The sequence below is a fragment of the Necator americanus genome, chromosome II (assembly GCF_031761385.1).
Source record: "Necator americanus strain Aroian chromosome II, whole genome shotgun sequence".
Taxonomy (NCBI): Eukaryota; Metazoa; Nematoda; class Chromadorea; order Rhabditida; family Ancylostomatidae; genus Necator; species Necator americanus.
In genome coordinates, this window is record NC_087372.1 from 36,862,371 (window position 1) to 36,889,867 (window position 27,497).

A 27,497-nucleotide genomic window follows, 5' to 3' on the forward strand; every position below is an offset into this window, starting at 1 on the left:
TGTCTACGTCTTCATTAAAGGTATCACCCCACGAATCTGAGGCGGTACGGATTTCAGATGGAGCATTTGTATACGGGATAGTAGATTATGGAGAGGAAGGTGATTCCGTTCATTTCTTCCTAATTGCCGTAAAAAAACGGCCCAGAAGATGCGGCGCGTGCAGAAGGCTGGCGCGACCCAATCAAACTCCTTGTAGAAAATAGCGCGCCGGAACGCTTGAGGCCGTATCTTCCGGCCCGTTTTTTTTACGGGAATTAGAAAGAAATGGACGGAATCACCCTTCTCTCAATAATCCACGATCCCGCATACGAATACTCCACCTGAAATCCGTATCACCTCAGTATCGTGGGGTGATGCCTTTAACGACTGAAGCGTGACCACGTCGAGAGATATTCGTGTATCCTTCGGCATATCCACTGGACACGCGATGTCTCAAAGGTATTCGCGGAGACTCCGCCGGGACCCTCTTTACCGTCCCACGGAGACTGTGGATGTTAGAAATGTTAATTATTCTCATCTGATTAATTTATCATTATTATCTATTTCATCGGAAATTTCATAACTTTCAACCTACAATTTCTTGCATCCACGTTACTGAAATTTTCATTAGCTTAATAGGATAATTCCCATGATTTTCAGGAGAAAATCTCCCCTAAAACTGCTCACCATTTCCCACATCGATGTCGGTTTGAATACCACAACACTGGAACTCTTGTTGTATTCGATTAATTTCCTAAAAAAAAACAACAACTGCAAATGTTTACCAATTCCAAAATCGGAGAAGCTTAAGAGCAATATCAAGATATCACCGCCGCTTCATTTTCCCGCTTTCTTATACCTTTTTCCAGGAACAGCAATTTTTTGAAAGATTTATTGGAATAGCTACGAAGAAGGGAAAAAGAGTAAGAATTCACCTTTTGTTTATGTTTACCGTCGAGAATAAATATGTAAATATTCTCTAGCAATATAAATAAAATCATTGGAATTTCATACAGATTTGAAGTACCAAATAAAAATTTTAATTAATCTTCATTTAATTTAACATTTGAACCATAAACTTACGGGGTCCGTGCTATGCTGGGGATGAAATGATACGATTATTTTTATAGTATAATATTATATCATATTATTACTTATTATTTTTACTGTACTATATTTTAGAGTTATCAATTATTTTTCGAATGTAGAATTTAGAATCATTGAGTGAGAATCATTGAGGTCCTTAAGTACGTAATATTGCGTCTACAACGATATCAAATTTGTGGAACTCCAAGGTGTTAGAGAAATATAGCAGACAATCGGGCGAATCCATGAACCACCCGTAAATTTCCTCGTCTGCTCTTGATTTACAAACAAAAATTAAACATCCCAGACAAATGTAATAATAATGAAAGCGCCTACATAAATAATATTTTCAAAAAAAAACCTTGATAGATATATTCGTGAAACGGAACTTATTCCATATGTGTTAAGCGAAGAGGACTTAAGAGATGAAAGTAGATCACATATAAATGGAGAACGGTAAAGAGGGTCCTGGCGGATTCTCCGCGAATACCTCCGAGAAATTACGTATCCATTGGACATGCCGGCGGATACGCGACCATACCTCGATGAGGTCGCGCTCCAGTCGTTCATAGAGACCCAGACAACCGTCTTAGACGCTCTTCGGGCCATAGAAGTGCAAAGGGCTACACAGTTATAGACAAACATGTAAAGAAGAATGCTGTGAGTTGTCGAAATTACAGAATAAATTTGAAAAGTGTAGTTAAAAGTACATATCATTTTGTGTGGTTTTGAAGTAAGAGGACAGCAATGAGTTTTGTCTAGATTTTACCTTCAGGAGTCTAGAAATCTTATCACATTAATTCTTTCTCATATAAGAGGTCGGAGATAAAGAGGGTATATCTGTCCGGGAATAAATTAAGGTACAAAAAAAACGTGGGATTTGCAGGATAACGAAAGTCCTCATTCCCATTACTTTTGAAAGTTGGAATGTTCCGTTTTTAACGAAATTTTTCCTTTGGAATTAATTTGGACCTACTAGATGCACCTTTCTCTCTTATTTTACGTGAGGATTTCTCTTGCTTCTTGTATGGTTACAGCGTTGAGGTCACCTCATATCACAACCACGCAGAGTGAGGTATTTAGGTAGTCATGATCAGGACATGCTCGAAAATCTGCCGGGACCCTCTTTACACGCACCCCATATAAATCAGAATGAATTCGTAATCATTTTGTAATTCTTGGATAACTCTGAGAGGTAAAGTATCCAGAAGCGAATTTTCAATTTAATGAAGAGAAATTTGCGGATGAGTCACACACAGCTCGGAAACTTTGGAAGCACTTTGTCATCAAGCCAACGCACTAAAATCAACCACAACGGAGAGTGTCTTGAGGTCCTGCTGGTGCTCTGTCTTCGTCTATTTCAATTATGATCCATGGACGATATAGATGGAAAATTTTCAATTGACTTTGAATGAATATGAGGAGCGATTTTTTTCTATATATCGTAGGAATTATGTGCCAGTGCCTCGATAGCTCAGTTGGGAGAGCGTTAGACTGAAGATCTAAAGGTCACCAGTTCGATCCTGGTTCGGGGCAATTGTTTGCCAATCTCAGTGCTCTTTTGGATTTGTCAGGATATTATTGAAGCATGCTAAAACTATTTCTATTTTCATACTATTCCATATTTGAAAGAAGATAATTTGTCAAAATGTTTTCACTTTGATTTTCTACACAATTTTTGCTAACCTCGTATATAACTCTAGAGGAAAAGGCAGAATCAGAAGCAGAAAATAACGAAAAGAGAATAACATGCCATTCAAATAAACAAAACAAATAACACCATGGCTTGGGCCTAAATAAGGTTGAATTAACGTAAGATACGGTCGCTACGATCCATGTTCTGCTTCTGCGTAGGCCATATTCGTTGAGAACAAAGTGTTTTACCGTAGTCAACACAGCACACATAATTTACCCTTAAGTGAGGCTGAGTTACAGCAAGACCGGGCCGTTAGACTCTCCCCTGTGCCTCTGCTAGATCTGATCGTCGGGTGGAGTGTTCTGCCGTAGTTCACACAATACACACCATTATTTACGCCCGAATACGGTTGAATACGTAGCCAGACGAGTTCTCTGGAGTTCTTGGACAAAGTTCGTCGAAGAGGGCGTGTTTTTCAGCAGCCCACACAACATCACATAATTCATGCCAAAATAGGAAAATAAGTCACTTATTGCGGTAGGATGAGGTCCCAAAAATCCCTTCTGTCTCACTGTGCAAGTCGACTACGTAAAAACAAGGTGTTTTCTTCGTAAGGACAGCGGAGACGTTCTAATTCCCGTCTAAATACGGGGTTAGGCAAGACGAGTTCGAAGGAGGTCGTGCCTAACCTCATCGTCGTCGTGCCTCATTTTTCCCCATTTACAGGATTTTTATTGGAGCCTTGGGCTTAAGTATACTTTGGAAAATCTGTGTAGTTAAAATTGAATCAATCTAGGTTCAAATTATAGGTTGAAAATGAAATTATTAAGAAGTTAAATTATATTATTATTATTATTTATAGTCATATTTATAGATAGTTAAATTATGTTATTATTATTTATATTTTAAAATGAGAAGCGTTGAGATTTTAAAAATCTTCTCCTAAATGCGGTCTTGAATTGCGGAATCTACGGGCTAATTTACGTGCATGATTGCAACAAGGAGGATTATCAGTAGCGATTACTTTTTCCTTGACATCTGTCCGATTCTGAGTACGGAAAGGTACCGTACTTCTCGATGATCATCAATAAAGCTGTCAAATGTTTGAATAAATATATACATTTTTGGTGCGTATTGATTGCGATCGCGTTTCTGACATTCTCGATTCTTTTTAAATCGAGTTTCGAGTAAATTGGTGTTCTGCGGCGAAATACGCTAAGACGTAATTATTCCTGGAAAATACCTCCATATATCCTGGTTCTTTCGTTGCATAATGGATCAAGTGCGCTATATTTCTCTGGATCACCTCTTTCGATGCTTCCGAACCGATTTCATTCCTTAACAACGAACCTAAACATCATTATTAAATATCAATATTTTATTCCCATATTTTATTTCCTTGTTATTATATTACTATTTTTAAATTTCTACTCTAATTTTTTGAAATCATTTTTTTTAATCTTTCATTCATTTTTTGTTCATATAAGAATTTCTTTAAAATTAAAATTATAAAAAATTTGAATTATATAAATATATAATGATAGTACAATAATATAATAGTATATTTATATAAATTATAAAATTAAATAGCTGCATTATCTTACCTGCTACAATGATGATCCCTCCGAATATGAGTCGCGAGGTTACAAGCGTTACGAGTCGAAACAATCCTCTTTTTGGATTTGCTGGAGTTGTGAAGCTGAAATGAAATTAAAATATGCCTTAGTTCTGCTCCTCTCTCTTATCTGAACAAATTATGGTAGTTAATAAAAATTGATAAATAAAGGTACCACTTATATTAAAAAAAATTAAAACTAAAAAAAAAACACCAGAAGACAACGCTAAAAAACAAACTTTATAGCGAACAATCCAGAAATTGTACGGAACGCAAACAGAACCGCTAAGACATTGCTTATAGGAGCTACGAGAGCGGCATGAAATATATGAACACTGAAGGTTTTCCTAAATCAGCTAAATTATGATACACATAACAAATAAACAACAAATAAATTATGATACACAGAACATCAAGTCTGTAGATCAATATTTATGCTTTCCATGGGAATCGTAATCGAATGTGGATGTTATGTATCTATAATAGAAGTAGCGTATCAGGAAACTGACGATGTTTAATTCTTTGTGGGAGGAAAAATGTAGAGTTTTTGGTGTAAATCACTGTTGTGAGCTTGGTCTTTGCAGCCTATTCAAGTAAAACTTATGAATAGGTTGCTAAAGGAATCGGAACGTGTGCAGGGATGGTGCGTTCTAACGCACCTCGTAACAAAAAAGTGCCATTTCCCTTTTGTTTTGTTCTCTATTGCTTTCCGCTGCTCACAGTCCAAACGTATTTTAATTTCATTCAAAAACATTTTTGTTTATTGTTTATTTTCTTGCTTATTTTTTTCACTATTACGAAAAGACTTACATGTACTCGGCGAACAAATGAACATGAACGTAAGAAAGAGACGATACGTAAAGATAGTAGGACAACTCGCACAAAATTAAAAACTGTATGAAACGAATAAACACTCTCGAAGTGTCCACGTATTCCGCCGCAGGCTAAATCTAATTTCTTATAATGACCGAAAAAAAGGAAAGAAAAAGAAGACATTAATTACTCACTATGTACTCAACGCGAGGTACAGTTTTCGGTGGTCTTTCGGATCCGATCGGCGTTTTTCCTCCACTTCCTGCTGCTTTTACGCTTTTAGCGTCTTCTCGAGGTGTTCGAACGGGAGCAGGAGATTCGGCATCCGGAGCGGATCCCGGTGGCGCAGGAGGTTGATCTGGATTTTGAGCGCCTGGCCGTACAGGCGCAATCTCCTGGAACGGTGCAGGCGCACGAAAAAGTGGTGGAGCCGATTGAGCTCGACCCATTGGAGGAGGAGCTGGGGGAAGTGGAACACGAGCTGGTGGAGGCATAGCGGCAACCACTGGTTGTGGTGGTTTTGCCGCTTGAGCGGGTCCAACGTTACGAAAGGGAGGAAAAACTGCTCGCGGAGGTTGCTGTAGGCCCGGTGGCACAGGTACACCAATCTGAGGCGGTGACAGTCGATTTGACGGTGGAGTCGGTGGCGTACCGGCTACTGGATTGTTGACGACGGCTGCATGTTGTAGCTGTGGAGCCGGGATTAGCGGCACGAGGTTCGGAGGAGGTAGAGGAGGCGGTCTTCCACCTGAGCAGTGACAACGGTCGATGTCATTGTCAGTGAGGACGAGCAGCGTGAAAACTTACCCATTTTCAGCTTATGTAGTAAATAATGAAACCATCATCCAACTCTGAGCTTTGAATTTCATGAAAGTTGATAAGATAACATGAGTTGAAACAGGTCAACTCGAAATCTTTCTCAGCGCCTTCGTGGCGGACGAGTTCGCGGCGGCGCGACAATTCGCGTGGACGAGTTCTCGGGCGCAGGTTCGATTACTATAACCAGAGCAAATTTCACGATCAATCAGTTTTTTTTTGTGCACACCCTATTCGGTCGCTTGGACCAAGATAGGCATCTACCGACGATTGTGTGCGTTTGTGTGGTTTGGGAAGAATTTGAAGGGGAATTCCCATTTTTCCAGAAAAATCCGCAGCGACGCGTTGCAATTAGCGGGAATTTGTGCATTGGCACTTCGTAAAAATTTATTTCAAAGGCAGCGTATCACGGTTTTTGACACGGACGCAGCGGTAACCAGTGCGAAAGCGTAGAGTTCGGTTCCGCCCATATTTCCCTGATCCTCGTTGAAAATGGCGCGGGAGACGCCGCCGTCCTCGCTCGTGGACGTGGCACGTGCCGCCTCCACGAGCGAGCGGTCGAAGATTCATAAGATCTCAGCCTATTCAAGTAAAACAAAAGAAAGCAATTGAAAACAATTGAAGAAGCAGCTGAGAGTACCCGGGGAACGTGTACAAAAGTGAGCGTTCGAACGTACATCGTAGGAATTAAAGCAGTTCCCACGCCGTACTTTACGACGAATAATGAAAGATGGACGGAATCACGGTGGTTTCCTTAACCCACATCCTGTACTCTAGAGTTTTGATGTGATTCCCGCACCAAGTCAAAATCGCGAGCCTTGAAAGGAATAATGATTAAATTTTGCCAATGTCCTGTGTACTAGTAGGAAAAATGGTTGTTTTTTCCTACTAGTACACAGGGTATAAGCAACGTGGGGAACGTCACATGAAATTGACGGTGTTGGTATCTCTCCATAAATGAATAGAGGTAGGGATGTAGTGTACGAGTATGAGCATGATGACTCTCATCTCCACCTGATGATCCAGAAGAACGCGTGAGAAACATATTTAGCTGCACCAGTTCCCCCTACGATGCAACTTGTTACGGCGATAGAACACGGGCGTCGTCTCACACCCACAATCCGCCTTGTATGACTCAAATAAGCAGCAGAAACTGCTGCAACTACACAATTGCAGATGTGTTGCGGATTACCATTGTTCCGCTACCCGTAATAAGTTGGATCGTTGGGGACTTAGGAGCAACCAGGAGCGTTTCACACGTCTTTTCGTTCTGGTTTATTAGTGTAGTGAGCGTCATCATTCTTGTCCATGTGAACTACACCCCTGCCCCAAGGTTTTCGTGCAGAAATCCCGACATTGCCATTTTCGTGATGCACTCCCTTCAGAGCGTGATGCACCGGTGAATCACGCTGTCATCAAAGCGGGCGGATTCCTCACAAACAATTATTTTTTTTCCTACTTTTTCTTCTTCGCGGTGGTGAAGTCACCTTCTATTGAAATCATGAACTAGCTGCCATATTTGATTATTTTAAGATTAATCAATCAATTAATTAATTATCTACTTTGTACGATGAATAAAATGTTGAACTTGCTTCTGTATAAAAATATTAAAAATATTTATTCAATTTTAACATAATAACAATACCAATAGCCAAAAATTTGGTTTTAATAGTTAACTCGTTGTATTGCAGTAGTTAAGACACGTACATATGAAAAAAAAGTTTAGAAAAAAAATCACACAATCACTAAAATTTGAAAGACGACTATTGCACTTTTCTTTGTTCAACCGGAAACACCGGATAAATATTGAGCCACATCTCATTTTAAACTCGAATTATTAACAAATCAATTTCGAGATTTTTTTCCGGAAAAAAATATTACAAATAAAACAGTCTGAAAAAAAAAGAAATTAAATGCTTTAAACGAATCGTTGAACAATTTCGATTAAAATAGAAAAGTCGAAGATTTTACGAAAATATCCACTCCACATATGTCTGTGTGTCTATATATTAAAATGACCCGTGTGACAGACACCGAAGCGATACAGCGACACCATCGATCGCATCGGATTTAGCTCAAATTCTATATATGGCGATCGATATACGATACGGGATACGATAACAATTACAACGAGAAGGCGTTCATAGATCAAAATTTGGAGAACGGTAAGAAAATGTGGCTCAACTCGTGCACATAGTTGATGAAAGATGGGATTCCTTGTCGTTCGACAGTTCGACCTTGAAAAATTTTTTTTAATCTTATTTTGCTACCTTAAAACGTTTGTAAGACGTAAAGACGTCGGATTAAACGTACCTGATAACAGACCGAAAAATTCATAGGTGTACACAAGGAAGTCGTACACGATCTGAAATATTTGCTCTGTTTTTTTTTATTATTCAATTTTTTTACTATTATTTTATAATCTTATTATATTAATTAGTTATCAAGTTAAAATCAGTCAATCGATTAAATAAATCAGTCAGTTAATCAAATTAGGTTAGTTATTTATTATTTATCTGTTATTTTACTTCCCGTATTCACAAAATTCACACCAAACTTATGTCTTCGCGTGAGACCGCGACGCGTCCGCAGAAATTCACCGGCCTATGGAAACAAAGTGCGTGTTGCGGTCGTCCGGAGTAGATACGAAAACCGCCGATAATATTATATAACGTCTCATTCATTTATTTTTTTTCTCCTGTATATACTTCTTTCCAGAAATAAGATGCATACACGTTGTGCATGCGCACGACTGTAAAGCGACGCGACTGGATGGTCGTGGTTTTTCAAACTATGAATGTGAAACGATATTGTCATCGAAATCCTAGAGAATCCATAACCAGTAAATAAAAACATGATTTTTGGAGGTGCAAGCGCATGTAAGCGATCGCCGTAGGGACGTATTTTGGCACGCAATCAGTGCAATCGCGTATCGAGGGGTCAATTCAAGTAAAAATTTAGGAAAAGTGGCAATTTCAAAAATTCCTCACGGAGAAAGAGGATACATTTGTGGAAATTTTGAAGTTACAAGTTTTTTTTTTTCAAAAAGGAAAAGCTTGAAGATAAAATCACACCCCGAATTCTTCTGAAAATCCAAGAACTTACCTTCTGTACCGTATGACTTTCAACCACCGCGAAACATGAGGATAGAACTCCATCGACAATCAACGCACCGTCGGCAGTCATCGGTGAATAGATCCCAGTGGAGATTTGTCGTCCAACCTGAAAAATCAATATATCGGACGCACAAATCAATAATGAAATAATTCGCCATCGATAAATTGATACCTTAACGATTCTCTCAACAGCTACTGAGCCTTTATCGTCGACGGTCAGCACACAATCGCCAACCGTTGCGCCGTCAGCGTAACGAGATGCTCGTAGCGATTGTTCGACACCATCCGTTTCGGAGAGAGTCCTAGAAATGTGGATGAATCCAGAGAAAACCCGCTGACAACTCAGGGAAGGCAGGAAAAACACAGTAAACAAAAAGAACAATCATACTATATGATGAAAATGCTCGAAAAATAAATCTTTTTTTTTCATTCTTGAAAAGAATTGGGGAATTTCCTACAGAATCCACAGTAAGACCATCACTATCTCAAATATACATATTTTTGGAATTTCTTTTGAACTATCGTATCATACAATTTAATATATTTGTAAAATTTGTTTCCAATGTAGGTCAAGTGATTTGATGTTAAAATCCTGAACGGAAAAAAAGAAAACCAAAAACGTCTAGAGTACTCTACGGTCACTAGATTCTGTTACTACAGTATCCCATAAATAATTCCTGGACATCTAAAAATTGAAAAATTTCGAAAGGAAAAAAAAACAGAGTTTTGGATAAATCTCGTTTCAAAAACGTTTGCTTTGAAAAAATTAAAATTTTCCAATTTTTAATATTAATATTACTGTAATATTAATATTTTTTAAATGCAAAATTCTTCTTTTTTTTTGCTTTTTTAGCTTTTCCAATTTCTAAATTACAATAACGGATTTTTCAGCTGAGTGCGCGTTAACGTCCTCCGAAGGCACACCTACGTTTCTGAGCTGTAGCGTTGTTACTGTCTATTAACAGCCTTCCTAACCTTTAAAAAATACGGCTGATAATTCCTAAAATGTCGCTAGCTAAGATTAAATCAGTTCACCTGCAGCTGTTTATACTCACTTTATACTCACACGCGACGTTTATACTCACCTTTTCATCGCTTCACACTCGCCGAATGGCAACAAATGTTTTGGAGTCATAGCTAGACGTTTCTTCGACTCGGTGATCAGAACAACGAATTGAGCTCGAGTTTCTGGTTCCCGATGGTAGAACATCTCCACTCGTTCATACTTCAGTACGCCGCCGGCGCTAGGTACCAATACCTAGAATTTCATGCACTCCAGTGTATATTCTAGAGCAGAAACCGGGTCTGGGACAGGGGCGGGCGGCGGGAACAGCTGCCCGAACTCACATAGTCACCGACAGCCACCTGATCCATACGTTTCGGTCCGATTACCGTAGTCACCATCGAGTCAGCCGGGAAACAGTTCATGTTCTTCAGACGATTTATGGCATGCTCCGTAGCTCGTGGATCTGCTGCTTGTTGTGCAACAGCTAAACTCACGTGGGTTACTGTAGATGGTGTTCAATTTCAGGAAAATCACTTCACTTACTTTTCTTCCTGGTTCCTTGGTTTACTTGCTCAGCTGCAAAACATGGAATAATTTAAAGAATGGAAATAAATGGACAATGAGGTGAAATTTGCGAAAAAAATGGGATAAAATGTCTTACCGCCACTTGTTGCGGCCGGTGAAGGAGATGGATCAGATGGGCCTCGTCCTTGAATCCTTGGAGCAGTTCCTCTAGTTTTTGTCGCGGCTGCCTTTGCTTTACCAGCACCGCCGCTGCGCGGAGCTCCTGATCCAGATTTTCGTCCAGACGGCGACTTTCCTGCACCTGACGATGATTTGGCAGCAGATGACGCCGCCTTCGTACCTGAGCGTGGCTTACTGGGAGTGGATGCTTTTGCTGGAGCTGGAGCACTCCCAGTTTTTGTTGAAGATCTAGCACTTCCGGCTCCAGGTTTCGTGGCGGCTGCCTTTCCGGATGTGGAACTGGCTGTCTTAGCTGCCTTAGCGCCACCGCCATCACCAGCCGTGGTCTTTGCCGCCACCGTAGCTGTCTTTCCAGCAGCGCCACCGGCCGGTTTTGCGACGGCGGCAGTTTTTCCTGCTCCGCTAATGGGACCTGATCCGGTTGGTAATTCTGCAGCGATGATTATCGGGTCCCCTTCAGCTTTTGGTGCAGCACCGTCACCCGTCGCTCCCGCTGGGACGGTTGTTACTCGAGGCGTTGTAGTTTCGCCAGTATTTGCGCCGAGGTCTGAAGCGCTGGTGAAACCGTCGGTGGTGATGACGTCCGGGGTACCGGTGCCGTCAGGAGAGCCAGCAACAGAGCTGGAATCTTCTTACTTAGAGAAAAAACTTTTAGATGTAGTGAAAAACAGAAAATGGAAGTGATTATGGAACCAACTTATCGATGGTCCTCTTCGTGGTTGTTTCTGAACCGGCATCAGCTCCGGCACCTCCATCCTCACCATCTACCGGCTGCCTATTTTGACTTCTACCTTCCTCTCTGGAAAAGAACTAATCACATTTTTCAACACATAATTTTAATGATTTTAAATATAAATATGTCCTACCCAGCCTGTCCGTCTTTTCCACGTTTTCCTGGTTTTCCATCTACTCCTTGCTGTTCGTTATCACCATCCTGGAGACCATCATTGCCGCCATCCACGCCGTCTCCTCCCTTGCCTTAAATTGTACGCGATGAGATGCTACTGACATCACTTTATTTTTTAAGCATAACTAATTCCTCACCGCCTTTAGGAGACCTGTTTGAGCCTGCACCACGTAAAGCATCCAGACCATCGGCGCCATCTCCTCCTGCACCGCCCTCTGCTCCTCCTCGTCCGCCCTTTCCTTTCCCGGCACCGTCTCCATCACCGTCTCCGGCGCCTGCTCCACGTCCACCATCACCGCCATCAGCACCGTCAAGCCCATTCATTTTGCCACCGTCTTTGCCACTTCCGCCTTTTCCTCCTGGTCCAGCATCACCGGCATCTTTTCCAGTTCCTCCGCTTCCCGATCCTCCAGATTTACCTCCACGTCCACCTACACCTCCATCTCCGGCTCCACCATCACGTGTTCCATCTCCACTTCCTTTGCCGCCTTTTCCACCTCTTCCTCCTTCACCTGGGGAACCTCCTTCGCCAGCTCCATCACCGTCTCCGAGCCCTTTACCTCCTGCATCTCCACCTTTTCCTCCTCGTCCACCTGCTCCTGTATCTCCTTCGCCTTCTCCGACACTTGGTTTTTCGTGAGAATCCTTCAGTTTCTTCCTTTCTCCGGACGTTGCACCATCGGCGCCTTGAGGTTCGCCATCAGCTCCGCCTTTTTCTGATCCAGTATCACTTCCCTTGGATCCGTCCTTGCCAGTGCTAGGACCACCAGAACCGCCTCTTCCTGTTCCATCATCGCCTCCTTTTCCTTTTCCTCTGCTTCCTGCACCACCATCACCGTCATTACCGTCATCATCTGAAACAAAAATGAATAATCAGTAACAGTTCCTCCGAAAATTAACTGAAACGCACCTCCATCGTCTCCTCCTTTTCCTCTTTTTCCTTCATGACCTTGTGTCTTTCCTCCACGTTTTCCGTTTCCATCTCCTGTTCCATCGCCTTCACCTCCACGTCCACCTGCACCTCCTCGACCACCTGGCCCTGCTCCAGCTCCATCGCCACCGTCACCGGCACCTAGGCGGCCGGCGGTGCCATTATCTTCATCGTCTCCACCGCCTCCGTTATCGCCTCCGTCATCTCCAACATTTCCTCCTTTTCCTCCGTTTCTTCCATCTCCTTTTCCTCCGTTTCCTCCGTCTCCTCCGTCTCCTTCTCCTCCTTTTCCTCTACGTCCACCTCTGCCATCTTTTCCTCCGTGTTTTCCTCCTTTTCCATCTCTACCTCCTTTTCCTTTTCCTTTTCCTTTGCCGAGGCCTTGATTTGCATTTTCGTCACTGGTGTCCTGAAATTTCGGAAGTCCTCAAGTTAGTCAAGAATTGATTTTATTGCAATCATACCTGATCAACGCCTCCAGAATCGTAATCACCAACGTCACTGCTCAGGTCATCGTCAACTCCACCGGTTCCCTTTCCTTTTCCTTTACCCTTTCCTTTTCCTCTACCCTTTCCTTCTCCTCTTCCTTTTCCCCTTCCTCTTCCTTTTCCTCCTCTCGATCCTCTACCCCCTTCATCGCTGTAGTCTTCATCGTCATAATCACCATCATCTTCACTGCCGACTCGATGTCGGTGCTGTTTCTTGCCACGGCGGCTGAGGTCAGCTTCTCCTGAGTCGTAATCCTGATCATGTCCTTCTGAAAAACAACTTTGCTCGTTGTTGAGACGATTTCACCGTAGTTGTTTATTATTTGTTTTGCTTATTGTATTTGATTTTATTTATTCTACTCTGTTTATTAGTATTTATAATTTATATATATATATATATATTTAAATGATTTTGATTACTTACCTCCTCTTCTCCGTTTTCCACCTCTGCCACCGTCGTCGTCACCTCCTTTTCCATCGACACCGGATCTACCGTATATGTTGGTGTTGGAGTTGGATTCAGACTGGAAAAAAAACTGTTTGGTGTTTTCTTTTCAGGAAGAAAAGCCCGAATAGAAGTCTGGAATGATTACAGTTGAAGAACTAACCTTAATATTAGGCAAATTACCACCACCACCACCGGCTCCTTTGAACTGGTCCGTGTGGACGGTGATGTTAATGTGACCTGGCGGCGACGATCCACTTCTATCCGCCGCCCCCGCTCCACCGCTGTTAATCACATTATTGTTGTTACCGCTTGCGTTTACGTGCACGTGAAGGTGATGAGGACCTTGCACAGCTGGAAAAATTATGGAATTTGAAAAAAATTGCCTTGGATGGGGGAAAAAATTGGTTAACTGACATTTTTCAGCAGACACGCCACGTCCGGTTGTCTCTTGAACTCGTTCACGTGACTGACTGCTGCCCACGTTGCCCCATACGCTACGTGCCCATGAGGACCACCTAGGAATAGTTAAAATTAAAAAAAAAAAAGAGAGAGAAAAGAGATGAGAAACATAAAGAAATACCAGGAAAAAACTCACGATGAACTCGTCCAACTACTCCAACTTATCGCTTTCCATTCGTTACTGGCCTTAAAGTGAGGATCATTTTTCGTTTATTTTTCACACCAATCAGGAAAAAAAAAACAGTGCGGTGGAGCAGCATAAAAGTATAAGGCGTTCAGTTTTCCCTCACTGAGGCAAAAATCGATGATCGATTCTATAATTTTCCCCCGCTGATCTCTTGCAAAAACTGCATAAACTGGGAAAGGGGTTTTTTTATTTAGGTAAAACTTGTAAGAGACCAGTTCTCGTCAAATTTTCTACTCCGATAATTATAGCAATATAGATTTTTTCCTTTAAAAAATAAAGGTTTTAGCAATGGTTCCCACAGAGCTGCCAAGTATAAATACAAATGCTAAACTGCGTTTTTGGACAACCCTGCGAAAACTGGTCCCTGGAACTTTTACTGTGCGTTTGTGATCACTCTACGAGAACTAATCTCAAGAACTTTTTTTTGTACAAGTAATAATCTGTACCAAACAATGATCCACGCGAGCAAATTTTCGACGGAGATCTAGGGAACAATTCTCGCTTGCATGACAACAAAAAATTTTCCTAACAGTTCTATACTTTCAACACCTACATCTTCATCCTTCTCTGCGTTTTCGTACGAGGTACACCGTGGACGACAGATAGTGACACGATAACCATCACTGAAATCATTAAATCAATAATCGATTCGTAGGAGTAATTGCATAAAGGTGGTTGAATTTAAAACTAATTCAGGATAGTTTAAAATCGTTAAATAAGGGTGATTTAAGATTAATTGAAGGTGAAATTTCTACTGAGTTTTTCTTTTCTTCTGCAGAAGGCGATGCGAGAAAAGGTTTCATGGAAATTCTGTGAAAACCACAGCTATAGCTCAGTTCTTGTTGTTATTCTGCGGTAGTACCGACAAAGTTGTTCTAAATTTTTCGAGAAAAAAATGGATTCACAAGCTATGGATGATTAGCATGGTCCGAATCTGAATATTTTTAAGTAAAATTTTACTCTTCTAACGTACAGCCTTCGTTCGATTCCTTTGACGAGTAGAGTGGGCGGAGCTTTGTTTTTGAGAAGGTATAGACGTAGTCGATAGCCGGAAATCCCATCAATTTGTTCAGGAATCTCAGCCGCACTCTAAAATTATTTTTCTTGATAGAAAAAATTTTTAAAATTTCAAATTTCATCTATTCAGTGTCTGTTGCATTCGCTCCCTCTTATTCTTAGTTGTAACCCGTCTAATGCACAACAATTATCGTTCCGCTATAAGCGCAGCATTTTATGGGACCCATTTTAATAGTGAATTGAAGTGAGTTGAACATGATTGGAATGTAGTGTAAAAAGTGAAACTATCTGTGTAATTTCCATTTTTCTGACGCTATTGGTGGGGTACAAATGGCACGTCCACAAGACATTTTTTTTCAATTTTTCGAAAAAAAAAATTTCATTGAGATTTATCAACAAATAGCCGCATTTTGTCCCGTACTGAAGATTAAGGGGACCTAATCTTATCCTAAAGAGATCACTGCATTAAAAGCAAGCTGAAATTTTCCCTGTGCAAATCACATATGGGACCCTTACCTTTAGAATCGTATACGGTGTGTCATCGGTCGCTTCTGGTTGTTTTGGATGCGTGGAACCGTCTGGAAGCTCGTAGATGAAACAATCATTACCAACGTGAGTCGGAATTGTATGTGGTGGTCGTGGATTGAACAAATTGCAACATGTGTGTTCAACACTGAAATGTAGGCGATTTAAGGGAGAAATTCTTGAATTTGAAACAATTTGCAAGCATTTTTCTGCTGCCCTCACGGTCACACCCCTCCAGCCAATAGTGGCGGGACATGGCCACGCCCCTTTCTGTACAACTCTTGGCGCTGAGAGGATCGCGGATGATGTTTTGTAGTTTATTTTTCGCCTACGCATTTCACAGCCGTTTCGTCTTCCGTTCAAATTAACAAGTTAGAAATTTTGGTCCAAACCCGTAAAATATTCAAAAATTACGGTAAAATATTGAAGGATAAATAACATAATAGTAAATTATCGAAGGGATCAACAAGAGATTACCAAAAGCACTAATTTAAGATGGAGAAAATGTTTTCAGTTTCTTCGAAGTACCGTATTCATTGGGACTTTTATGAAAATGTGGTCCTAAGAAGAAAAAATGGAATGTGATCGCAGGGAACGTGAAGCCACTGAAAGTATATGTGTCCATTAATCTTGCTACGGTTCTTTTCGGTGACGTATATCAGTGACGGAATTTGCTCTTTCTCCTCTCCACAGTACAATCATCCTGCGGAAGTACCGCATTATTCCCTAGTGCCCATATGCCATCTCCATGCCCGCTCTTTGACGCCAATTATTAGCACATTATTTATTTCACTGCATGTACCGTAAACAAGACGTGAATCCAAGCGAGAACAGTGGATTCACGGCTGGTAACTCGTGTATATCGATTGAAATATAGAAGAGACTTCCAACACCAAATCCCAAGATTATTAGCGCAGCACAAGAGTTCCAGCCAATAGTGGAAGGACATGACCACGCCCTCTTCTATACAACCCCTTTCGCTGGGGGTTCCAGATAGTTTTTACTTGATTTTTTTTTGCCTTAATCCAGAAAAAAGTGAAGAAAGGAGGAAAAAAAAAAATCTTTGCTGCTCTATTTTTTTCTCGCATAGAATTACATGTCTGTGAGGCTGGAAAATGATCCTCATAAGCCCCTACGTAACATTTTTCAATCTATCCTGGATGGATCCGTCAACGCATCGCGTTTCCCCGGCAAAAATCTAAGCGTTTCTGTCTTTTTTCGCGTAAATCTTGTCGCTTGACTAGTTTTCAATGATGTTTTGACGCTCGAATGACACAAAATTCAAATTTCGGTCAAACACAAAGCCAATGAGGAGGTTAGAGATGAGGAAATATCGATCGATTGCAGCGAGTTCGAGTTCTCGGCAACGCAAAACAACGCTTTTCGTGGTTCAGGTTCGATTCAATGTGTTCAGGCGAATCAAATCTCGTTGCGCCTCATCGAATGAGGTTAAAAATGATCCTCACAAGGCGCTATGTAACATTTTTATAAAATGCCTATGAATTAACACGAGGCGCTATCAAATCTCCGATTCACCACTTCACAAGATCTCATTTTTTGGACTCTGCGTTTCGGTTTCGACCTGCCAATTCCGGAAAAGAAATCCGTGTTTTTCTGCTGTTTTCTAGCAATAGTACGGTAATAAAAATATTACAACTACCAATATTTACTTTGAAAGTGTCTATAAATTTTGCCTTAAGAAACTTCAAATATTGGTTGTTAAGGAAAAAACACTCTATTATAATAATCCTTGGATCTAGGATTTGTTTACTGTTTGTCTGTTTACCGAAGCGTAAAAAAGAATCATCTTAAAACCATCAAAATATCCAAACAAACAAAGGTTTTTTTCCACAAAATTAATCCAAGTCCAGAAATTGAAAATTTTGGAATAGGGAAAAATTTTTAAAATTTCTTAGAAAACATGGAAAGATTTCGTGCTAAGTTTCTTTGTAGGAAACAAAGATTCTAATTTGAATGAATTTGTAAAAAAAGGAAAAAAGAAAACAACTGGACTATGGTTGTTCTGAAAACTGCTCGCCTGAGGTTTATTTAGTTATTTATTTATTTACTTATTTATTTATTTATACACCATGAAGTGTATCGTTTAATAGGAAAATTGCATTTGCATATAATTTGACGCTAAATATCAACACCAAGTCGTAACCAATTCTTTTGCAATATAAATAATGAGGGTAAATAAGCGATTAAAAATTTAATTAGGAAAAAAAGCACTGAATTGAGGATTTGTGTGAAGACCCGCAATCCCGTAATTCACGTTGTTTTTCCCGTAATTCAACTCATTACATGGCATTTGTCACTCTCTCGCAACTTTCGCTACCTTTCCGTACTTCTTCTTAGATAATGTGAGTGTTTTCGGAAGAACTCGTTTCATCCGGTTGACCTCAATTTTTTTCCCCCGTCGCTCCGATCACCGTATCCTTTGAATCACGTAACAATTTAATCAAGCCGTTCACAGTCGTATTTCTTTTGTTCGGAAAGGTACAACTCGCTCGACGACGAGTCGACGGCGAGAGAAGGAGGATTTGTTTTCGATTTTCACTCCACGGTTTGAACTTTCTAACCGATGGATGGATATCCGTATCGGATCCAAATCGCATCCGGCGGCCGGTTTTGATGGCATCAGATCAGGTCAAACGATGACCAACGAATGATTCATCGCTTGTTGAATTTCATGGTGTTGAAATGACGATTCGATTCGATCCATTTAGTCTTTCTGGACTTTTTCCACGACTCTTTTATTTCTTGCGTAGAGAAAAAACATACTTATCAGAGGATATGAACAAAAATTTTCGGGATATAAGTTATTTTTGAATTTTTGCTGTTTGTAGTCTCATGGTTACTATATATAATCATAGGATTCTTCAGCTTTATGAGCTTTCCTAACTATTGATTAGCTTAGCGACAGCAAGCCACGAGTGGAGACATAGGACAAATTTTCCTCTCGCTGTCTCGCTCACGTATTGTGGTTTGGATCCATGGACCATTGTCCCGAACCATATACGTTTGAAATTAAATAAATTAAAAATAAACAAAGTATTCTCCAGCCCCAGTTTGCTGGTTAGGAAAGTTCCTTGTGTATTTACTGAGTCGTATCTATGCTACACCTAAAGTATAGTCCAACCATCTTCATTTCTGAGCAGCCCGTGACTCTCTCGGAATCGATACCCATCAGAGAACAGGAGCGAAAAAGAAATGCCACCAAAAAACCCACACTCAACATTAATTCACCGCTATTTTCTATTATATTATTTCTAGTACTTTCGCAAAACGCGTGCAAGTGCAAAACATTCCCGAATATACTTCTCTACATCTTTTTGTCCCGTCATTTGCCGCGTCGCGTCCGCCACGCGTCGCGGTTAAATCTGCATTTAGTGTTATTATCGATTCGGGGGAACTAGCAATAAGATATTCAACTAGAAATCGTAGGGCTACGTATTATTATTTGAATAATTATATTGAAAAATTTAGAAAAAATTAAAAAAGGTATTTTGAAAGTTATTTCTTTTCCAAAAAGAAGAGATCCATGGATAGACAAGGGGAGCGATTTTAGGTCTTAGATGGATGAAGAGATCTCTCCACTTAGAAGAAAAAGCTGTATTTTTAAGCCGTTTCTGGATATGTCGTTTAAAAAAAAGTAGAAATAAGATTTCTGATCCTTACTAGATGATCAGAAATCACTGGATAAATCCTTAAACAGGATGAACGTGGTGATCCGGCGATAATTGAACAACTCGGACGAGGCGAATCTCGTCCGACTAACGAAGAACCACGCATCCATCACTTTCGCGCGCGCGCATCGAACCCGTCACAGAGAGAAAAAAATTAGGTTATCTCATCTCGCTAATTGTATTCTAGCGCAAATCAATCCGTCTTATTCCTCAGATCCAGAGCTCTTTTTTTCCCAGAGCTATGTAATTACTTCATAATTATCGCTGAACTGGGATCTTCTGTCTCGACGAATGAAATGTACGTTGAAAATCCAGGAAAAAAATGAATGAATGAAAGAAAAAGAAGAGGAACTTACGGCGAGGTGGAAGATGTTTGAATCACGTGTGCGACGAAATTCATGAGTCCACCGCATTGTGGTTGAAATTCATCGTATTCACAACGCTAAAAAAGAAGTATTACGGTATTTTTTTCAAAGGAAAACATGGTTATTTTATTTTTTTTTACTTTTTATTTTAATCAAAGTAACATAAATAAAGGGTTTCTCCCTACACCAAGGATCCGTGGGAATTACCTCACATTTGATTGTTTTTTTTTTTTTGAAAAAATTTCTTTTCTCGAGGAAATTTTTAGTTTTCAGAAAGCAACTAAATGGAGCACCAATTTCTCACCACATTTCTTCAAACCTTATTTTTTTATATGGTTTTTTTTCTCGTAAATAACGTCTTTCCTTTCCTTACAAGCACATCTTTCGACAAAGAGCAATGATCCAAGCGATTTTTCTCCAGAAAATTAGTTGGTACGTTGATTATCGTCGTTTAAAAAAATTCAGCAATTCTGGATAAGACGAAAAAGTTCTATTGAAGTTTTGTAACCTGTAATCTTTTCTCAGTAAAAGCCTAGGAAACGTGGAGAAAATAAATAAACGGGAGGTGAATTTATTTAGGGAAAGAAAAGAAAATAGTGGAAAAACCCGAAAGATTATGAAGAAGAATGCATGAAATCTCCGATTTTTTCCACATTTTTACGTTTAAATATCGTTTTCGATGTTCTAATTTATCGGAGACCGGTGAAATTTTTTCCGCTTCGTTGCCGATTTCGCGACAGCGCATGAACTCTTGCTCGCTAAATGTTTCATTGTTTTTTTTTTCGGAATTCTGGATGATTTCGGAATATTTGGCTTAGTTTACAAATTTACCAGTGGAGCAATCATTTCCTGATAAGAATTTTTCTGCATGGACCGAAAATACAGACGTTTTTCGCCGTAATCCTTTTTTTGTGCTCTGTGCTCAAATCCGATATCTCTACTGTGTTTGAAATGAAATGGGACGAAAGAAGAAGAAGAAAAGGAAAGGAAAGGATCGTAATTTTAATTTTAATAAATGGAAGATGAATTTAAGAAAGGAAAAGAAAAGAGTCGAGAAAACCGAAAGATTGTGAAGAAGAATGCATGAAATTTCTGATTTTTTTTCTTAAATTTCCGATAGATATTTTAGAGGAAGTGGTTTTTTTCGTTACAACCATAAAATCCTTATTGATGACCTCAAAAATTTTATAGGAAGAGCGAAAAAAATGTCATCAGGAGTCTTTTGATTACCTCTCTATAAAACTGTCATAAGGCCCCACTGACAATGAGTTTGCCGACTTTTTCTTAACTATCCTGACATAGACAAATGTGTTTTTTTTTCTTTTTGGTGCACTATCTGTGCATGCGAATAAATAAATAAATAAATAAATAAATAGATAAAAAGTAGAGTCCCAAGCGGAAAAGCGCTAAAGATCACTAACCAGTCGCTGATATCCGCACATATCCAGCTGTTGACAGTGCATTCGGATCGTGTCGTTCCCGAAACTTTGCACCACAAGCACCTGATCGTTCTGGCAACGATAATTCAGCGATAGCGCTGCCGGCACGAATACCAGCAGCCACCACATTGGACTATAAATTGGAAAAAGAAATAAATTTGGACTATAAATTTAAAAAGGATTTCAGTAGAGAGGAAGAACAAAGCACGAAATGGGAATATCCGAAAATTTTAGCAGGATTTATACTCGGGATTCGGAAATTTATACTTAGGATTCGGAAAAAGAAGGATAGCAAGAAAAAACTCAATTGATAGATGAACGATGTACAAATATCACAGAATACGATAACAATTACAGTTACAGTACATTTTTGAATCCAAAATCCGAGAAAAGAACAGTAGAAAATGACAGAAAATCGAAGTTTCTGGATGTTTAAGAGAGGAAACCGCAAGAAATGAATTCTGGAAATTCTCGCAAGATTTATATGTAGAACGGAGTAATATCCATTTTGATACAAAAGAAATCCCCACGATCCATCATTTCAAGGGAATCTGTGTTCGGTGTTATCTAATGAAATCTTCCGCTGAAGCGGGGTTTACGACCCGACATTACCATGGGGCTTCTTTGGGCCACGCATGGGTCGTGTTCGTTTCGGAAAGATCAAACAAAAAACCACAACAAACAACAACAACACAAATGAAATTAGGCGGTAGAATTTGAAAATTCATGCTAGAAATGAGTATTGAAGAAGATTTTCCACTCAGTTTTCTCCGAAAGGTCAAAAGAACTCCCCACGTAGATCAAAAACATAAAATATAGAAGATAATTTAAAAAAAAAGCTAATTATCCTTCTTCGAGCCCATCTTATTCTCTCTGACCGCAAGCTTTTTTTCAAATAAATTTCAAATTTTTCCCTGAGGGCAGCGAGAGGTGGTCAGACGAGAACGACATTTTCAGGATTTGGAAACGAGGATAAAAAATTACAATAGGTAAAATCTTTCCAATAGGAGTAATAGTTTAAAATAGTTAAGAAAATAGTTGATAGTTTAGAAATTTTTAATAGAGTATTATAGCAAGGTTCAAGCAAGACGAAAAATTATCCCCACATGGGATAGTGGGATATTTGAAAGTGGGCGTGGCCTATTCCGCACTTTCTTTCTTTTTTCCGGTTCCAAAAGACTTTTTTTAGAAGATGGAAAGTTTCCATGAGTTGTTGATCTGCATTTCTGAATTAGTTCGAAAGTTTCTGGAATATTTTCTTCCGGCACTTCATAGACAGGGCAAGATTTTATTTACATTTTAAATTTGTTTTGTTTACACTCTAAATTTCCTGGCCTAGATTTACATTCTATATTTCTTTGCTCAAAATACTGAAGTGTCTGTTGGTCCGAATTTTTTTTTCTGCGAAATTTATTTCTATATTTGTATAACCTCATAAGTATGTACAGTTATGAGCCCGATCGTACGAGGTACTTACCGTATTTTTACGACCTGTGACACTCATAGGTCTGTACATCGTTACGGTACACTTGAAAATGAAGTGCGCAATAATTAAAGGACGCAGAAATCGAGGTTAGAACAAGTATGGGGGGGGGGGCGGAAAATATATAACGGCAGACTTTTTTTCTGATCCATGTACTGTAACTTTTCAAGGTTCAAAAAATTACAGTAATTTCTAAAAAAAATCACATCAATCAATATAATTATTTGTAAAGATCCAGGATCAAGATTAGACTAGTCATTGAAGAGAGGACTTCTGAAGAGTTTTGTTGTTTTCCTAGGCTGTACTAGAAATTACTAGTTACATGCTAGAAAATCTCTTGGTTTCTGCTAAAAAATTCCGGAAATTTCGCTAAAATTTTAGATTTTTTTATTAATTACTTATTATTATTTAATTACTTATTGTTGCTTAGTTATTTTATTTTTTTAAACTTATTTATCAATTTGTTTTATTAATTTTTTTCCACGAAATATTTACGTGCAATCAAAGTAGAAATGAAAGCATTTTCGGTGGAGCCATCGTATTAAAATTGTTTTTTTTTTGTTTTTTTTCCGGAGGGCTCAGCGCTATTAGCGCGCTTTTACGCGTATAACGGGAGTTTCAAGACTTCTCACTGAAATAAACTCAGCCAAGCTTCAGTCGGTTCTCCTGTAGATTCCATGAATCCTTGGATCATGGATTAGCGAAATGAGGGCTACAAAAGCGCATTTAAAAGAAGCTGGTGGTTATTTTTTTTTTCGTCAATACATTATTTTTATGCAAAAAAGAGAAAATCTTATGGAAAAAAAGAGTTAAAAATTTCGAATAATAAAAAGGTTATGCTAAAAGAATCCTAAGTTGTTTCTCAGTTGAGTTGAGATGACTTATGCTAGGTCGCTTGACCAAAAATAAATAAATAAATAAATAAAGGTCCGAATTTATTATTGCGCTTCTCAAACGCTGCGTTTCTCTTTTAAAAAAATTTCATTTCCTAAAAATAGCGCTGACAAATCGCTTCATTATCTGCGTTCATCGCTTCATTAGGCGGTGGCGACCTTTGCATCCACAAGATTTTAGAAATTAAATAAGTTTTGTACTTTTTTTCAGATTTATCCAAGATCTTCAGATTAGAAAGCACTTTTTTGAAAAGGTGTCTAGTTGCTCCAAGTCAGCATCGCGAAATAACACCATCAAATTTTCCAGAAAAGAAGAATAAAATGAATTTAAAAAATCAATAAAGTTGATTGGGATCAAATTTCGACTATACTGTATTTCGACTGTATTATAAAGTGTTTTTTTATAATTAATTTAGGATAACGTTGCCATTTTATAGCTTTTGTTTTAAAAAAGTAACGTCTCAATTTGTCTCTTCTCTTTAACAAATGGAAATGAGAAAAAATAGTAGTATAATAAAATAGAAATAATGAAAAATGATAAAAAATAAAAATAATAAAAAAATAATTATAGAATAGTATAAGTATTTATTGGTAGTATTTCTCTGGATATTATCAAAATGAAATTTTGAATGTCTGTCAAGGAAAGAGAAATAGACTAAAATTTGGATGACAGGAATTACTGCGGTACTTCCGAGGAGAGTTATCGTTGCTATGACGGAACGAATAATATATATATATATATATATATATTATATAATAAATAATATAATATATAAATATATAACAAATAAACGAAATAATGAGTTTTTGAGGGAAAAGAAGAAAATCCCCAGTGATTTTCCTCATTTTTACCCTCGCTGAACATTGAAGGATAAGAGTTTTAGGAGACTGCACACAATTCCACCGCACACCGCAACGGATGAAATTGAGGGGCGCCCCGACGTTTAAAGATTGAAGGTTGAGGTGAACAAGGCGATACTTCCAGAAAAACAAGTCTCGGAGGACAAAGCGGGTACGCGACTGGATTTCGGGAACGATACGGTAGTTTTTGCGACCTTTTACGGAATTTAATCAAATTGTTGAGAATTTTCACAAAGAAATCTGATTAAACAGTTCATTTACGATCATCTGATTATTTTCAGTGGACATGGATCCTGTACGGAACTTGATTAGGTCATTCTTTTGAAGAAAATATCTTAATCTTGAATGACTTGAGCTGGTCACATTTTCTGTGAAGCGAATATTCGAATAATATCGATCCACTCAGAGTAAAAAAAAATTCGTTCGCCTCATTGGGACCTTCCCTAACTATTGATCGATTGGGAAAGAAGCGAAGAAAAACAGAGAAGCGAAAGGAAAACGAGTGCGTGCATGGTAACTACGCTCTATTCAGTGTTACCCATTACCCAGCGTTTTAAATATTGGCGCTAATACCTGATCCTCAGGGTTGCGTCAAAATATTCTTTCTATAATTCTCTATACGACTATAATTCTTATTATATTACATACTATATTATATTCGGTTAGGAAAAGTACCAGACAGGCGGACTTTCCTACTAAACTAAAAGACCACAACTGTATTACAACTGAAAAAAAAGAGACGAGAATAATGTGCGTTAGCCGCAACTGCACACACTCAATGAACTGAGAACGTCTATTCACGGCCGGTTCGCACGGATTAAAAACGATTCAAATTGTCAACATCTTTCATTGTTAAGTGAGTGTTTTTATGGCGGTTACGGTAGCGGAAAATCAGTCAGCGTATGATTCGCGTTGGAAAAACACGCAAATCGCCGGACTTTGCCGCTATTTTTCGCAAATAAAAGAAACCAGTGTGAGAAAATTCCTACAGTTTAACGGAATCAGCCAACTATTTAAATATTTTTTTTTAAATTTTTGAAAATTTCCAAGGCATTTTTTGAAAAAGAAACGTCTAATGAGAACTAAATACCTGATTGGTTAGACAGAATTTGTGAGAAAAAAAAACAAAAATTTAATCAGGCGACAAAAGTTGAGTTAAAAATTAATTTTAGGGCACTTTTTAAGACTGGGAAATTTGAAGAATCCAGAAAATAACGGAAAAATACCTCGGATGATCTATTTGAACCACAGAAGACATTTTTTCTAGTGGTGCACACGCGAAAAGAAGGTTTCAGGATTTTCAAGTAAAATTGTCCGAAGAATGAAATCAGCGGATTTTTCCAAGCGAATTGAGGAACCAATTATAGAGAAATGTTTCCGAACAGAACATCTGGGACTCTCCTTTTAGTGGTCCTTTGAAAATCAACCAATAACAGAGCGATGATCGAAAAAAAAATGAAAAAAAATGCGATGAAAAATAATATTTGAGATTTTTTTCCTAAAATTATTTCTCTTTTCAAAATTGTTTCTCGTAGGAATAAAGGCCAAGCAGAGATACGTTGGGGAAAAGAAGTGTCAGGAAAATTTTTTAAATGTTTCTCCTTCATGGAAACGGTATATATAAATATACGATATAAATACAAATAAATATATATATATATATAAATATATACGATATATATATATAAATCAATATATTTCCTTATTAATCGATTTCATTTCCCTGGGCCCCATTTTACAATGAAAAATCTTCTTATTATTTTACTTAACGCTTCCAGAAAGAATATCATCGCATCACATGAGGAATTGAAAATTTTTAGAAGGGTATTGTATTTTTCCTTCCAAAAGTTTTTTATAAAAAAAAATGAACTAGAGTCCCAAAAAATTACAGTAAGATACGATATCAGTATGTACATCCAAGGAGATCCCGGGAAATGTGTTGTGAAAGATCTTTTTTTTTGTTTTATTTTCCACAAACCCCCTCGTAGCCTCGTAGATAAATATTTCTACCTCCAAATCTTTTTTTTCTCAGTGTTCACAATTTGTTTTCAAGTGGAATGCGACGCCTACGAATTCACGGATCGCCGTGCCACGTTGAAGGAAACGGGTCAACCATCCTCTTGAGGATTCGAATGAATGACGATTTGTCAGTCGATCGAGAATCGAACGAATCGACTGACGTGAGCGTAAATTTCAAGAGTCGAGGAGTGGATCGAGAGTTCCGGAAAATCGAGAGGTGCTCTAACCGAAGGAGGTGCGCTCGAATATCCCTCAAATTCTCAATTTTAATTTTCAAATTAATTTAATTTTGAAGTTTTTTAATTTTTTTAAAAATTTTATCTCAATTTTTTCTCATTATTTTAATATTTTTTATTCATAATTGTTATTTTTAGGGCATTATTTTTAATTCGACTCAACATCGCGGATATATTACACTAAACAAAAAAACAATCAAACAAAAACAAAAAGAAACTTCCATAGTTTAAAATTTTTTCAACAAATAAACAAACAAAAATTAGGAAAATAAATTTTTTGACTAATGAAAAGGGAAAAGAAGATCTGGTTAGGAAAAATCCTAGTTTCTAACGTTTTTTTTCCTTGCTGACGTGAAAATCAACTTTCGAAAGCCACTGCTGACCGGTGAAACTACATGGAATCGGTTTTTTTCCTCTCCTAGTGGCCTATGGATGAAAATCCTTGTTCTATGCTATAATTCAAACGGCGAATGGTAAATGATCGTGGACCGTGCTCTGAAATCGCGCCGCTGAAAAACAACAATAAGATATCGTGGACAATGGACTAATTTTCCTTGGTGAGAGGGAAAAAAACCCTAGGAGGTGTCATCTCTTAAAAATAGGTCATCACAATGTGATGAACTAAAATTATGTGGACGACAACGATTTTATGACATAATTCGGAAGTCAACGGAGAATATCTGGATGCTGGGAGCGGAATTTATAGTTACTGTACTCAAGGATTTCCCTTGTGGACTTAGTATATTTCCTGTATGTTGAGGTAAGAGTAAGATAGATT

General features: G+C 38.6%; 2 protein-coding genes across 4 annotated transcripts in view; one reads left to right on the plus strand and one right to left on the minus strand.

Moving 5' to 3' along the window:
- RB195_020625 (uncharacterized protein) overlaps positions 1 to 21,356 on the minus strand; it is a gene marked incomplete at both ends in the record, with an annotated part of 51,528 nt that extends 30,172 nt beyond the window's left edge. Inside the window, 27 exons of one of the 3 annotated variants that reach the window (XM_064188997.1) lie at positions 667 to 733; positions 3,945 to 4,051; positions 4,306 to 4,400; positions 4,556 to 4,663; positions 5,127 to 5,260; positions 5,324 to 5,877; positions 8,259 to 8,310; positions 9,051 to 9,167; positions 9,234 to 9,363; positions 10,147 to 10,319; positions 10,409 to 10,551; positions 10,611 to 10,643; positions 10,729 to 11,393; positions 11,470 to 11,571; positions 11,639 to 11,750; positions 11,817 to 12,533; positions 12,590 to 13,019; positions 13,075 to 13,367; positions 13,523 to 13,622; positions 13,707 to 13,897; positions 13,961 to 14,061; positions 14,142 to 14,191; positions 14,746 to 14,815; positions 15,166 to 15,281; positions 15,726 to 15,882; positions 19,780 to 19,865; positions 21,210 to 21,356. In XM_064188997.1, the coding sequence (XP_064044878.1) occupies positions 667 to 733; positions 3,945 to 4,051; positions 4,306 to 4,400; positions 4,556 to 4,663; positions 5,127 to 5,260; positions 5,324 to 5,877; positions 8,259 to 8,310; positions 9,051 to 9,167; positions 9,234 to 9,363; positions 10,147 to 10,319; positions 10,409 to 10,551; positions 10,611 to 10,643; positions 10,729 to 11,393; positions 11,470 to 11,571; positions 11,639 to 11,750; positions 11,817 to 12,533; positions 12,590 to 13,019; positions 13,075 to 13,367; positions 13,523 to 13,622; positions 13,707 to 13,897; positions 13,961 to 14,061; positions 14,142 to 14,191; positions 14,746 to 14,815; positions 15,166 to 15,281; positions 15,726 to 15,882; positions 19,780 to 19,865; positions 21,210 to 21,356 (5,050 nt within the window). Of the gene's footprint in view, positions 1 to 666; positions 734 to 3,944; positions 4,052 to 4,305; positions 4,401 to 4,555; positions 4,664 to 5,126; positions 5,261 to 5,323; positions 5,878 to 5,936; positions 5,941 to 8,093; positions 8,183 to 8,258; positions 8,311 to 9,050; positions 9,168 to 9,233; positions 9,364 to 10,146; positions 10,320 to 10,408; positions 10,552 to 10,610; positions 10,644 to 10,728; positions 11,394 to 11,469; positions 11,572 to 11,638; positions 11,751 to 11,816; positions 12,534 to 12,589; positions 13,020 to 13,074; positions 13,368 to 13,522; positions 13,623 to 13,706; positions 13,898 to 13,960; positions 14,062 to 14,141; positions 14,192 to 14,745; positions 14,816 to 15,165; positions 15,282 to 15,725; positions 15,883 to 18,316; positions 18,376 to 19,779; positions 19,866 to 21,209 lie in introns of those variants that run through there. The other 2 variants (XM_064188999.1, XM_064188998.1) reach the window with 2 other exon arrangements.
- Positions 21,357 to 26,521: 5,165 nt separating this feature from the next.
- Positions 26,522 to 26,903, plus strand: RB195_020626 (uncharacterized protein; the record flags this gene model as incomplete). The annotated part of the gene is made up of 2 exons (XM_064189000.1): positions 26,522 to 26,718; positions 26,858 to 26,903. 2 exons carry the CDS (start codon positions 26,522 to 26,524, stop codon positions 26,901 to 26,903), a joined length of 243 nt encoding a protein of 80 aa, XP_064044881.1.
- Positions 26,904 to 27,497: the final 594 nt, after the last annotated feature.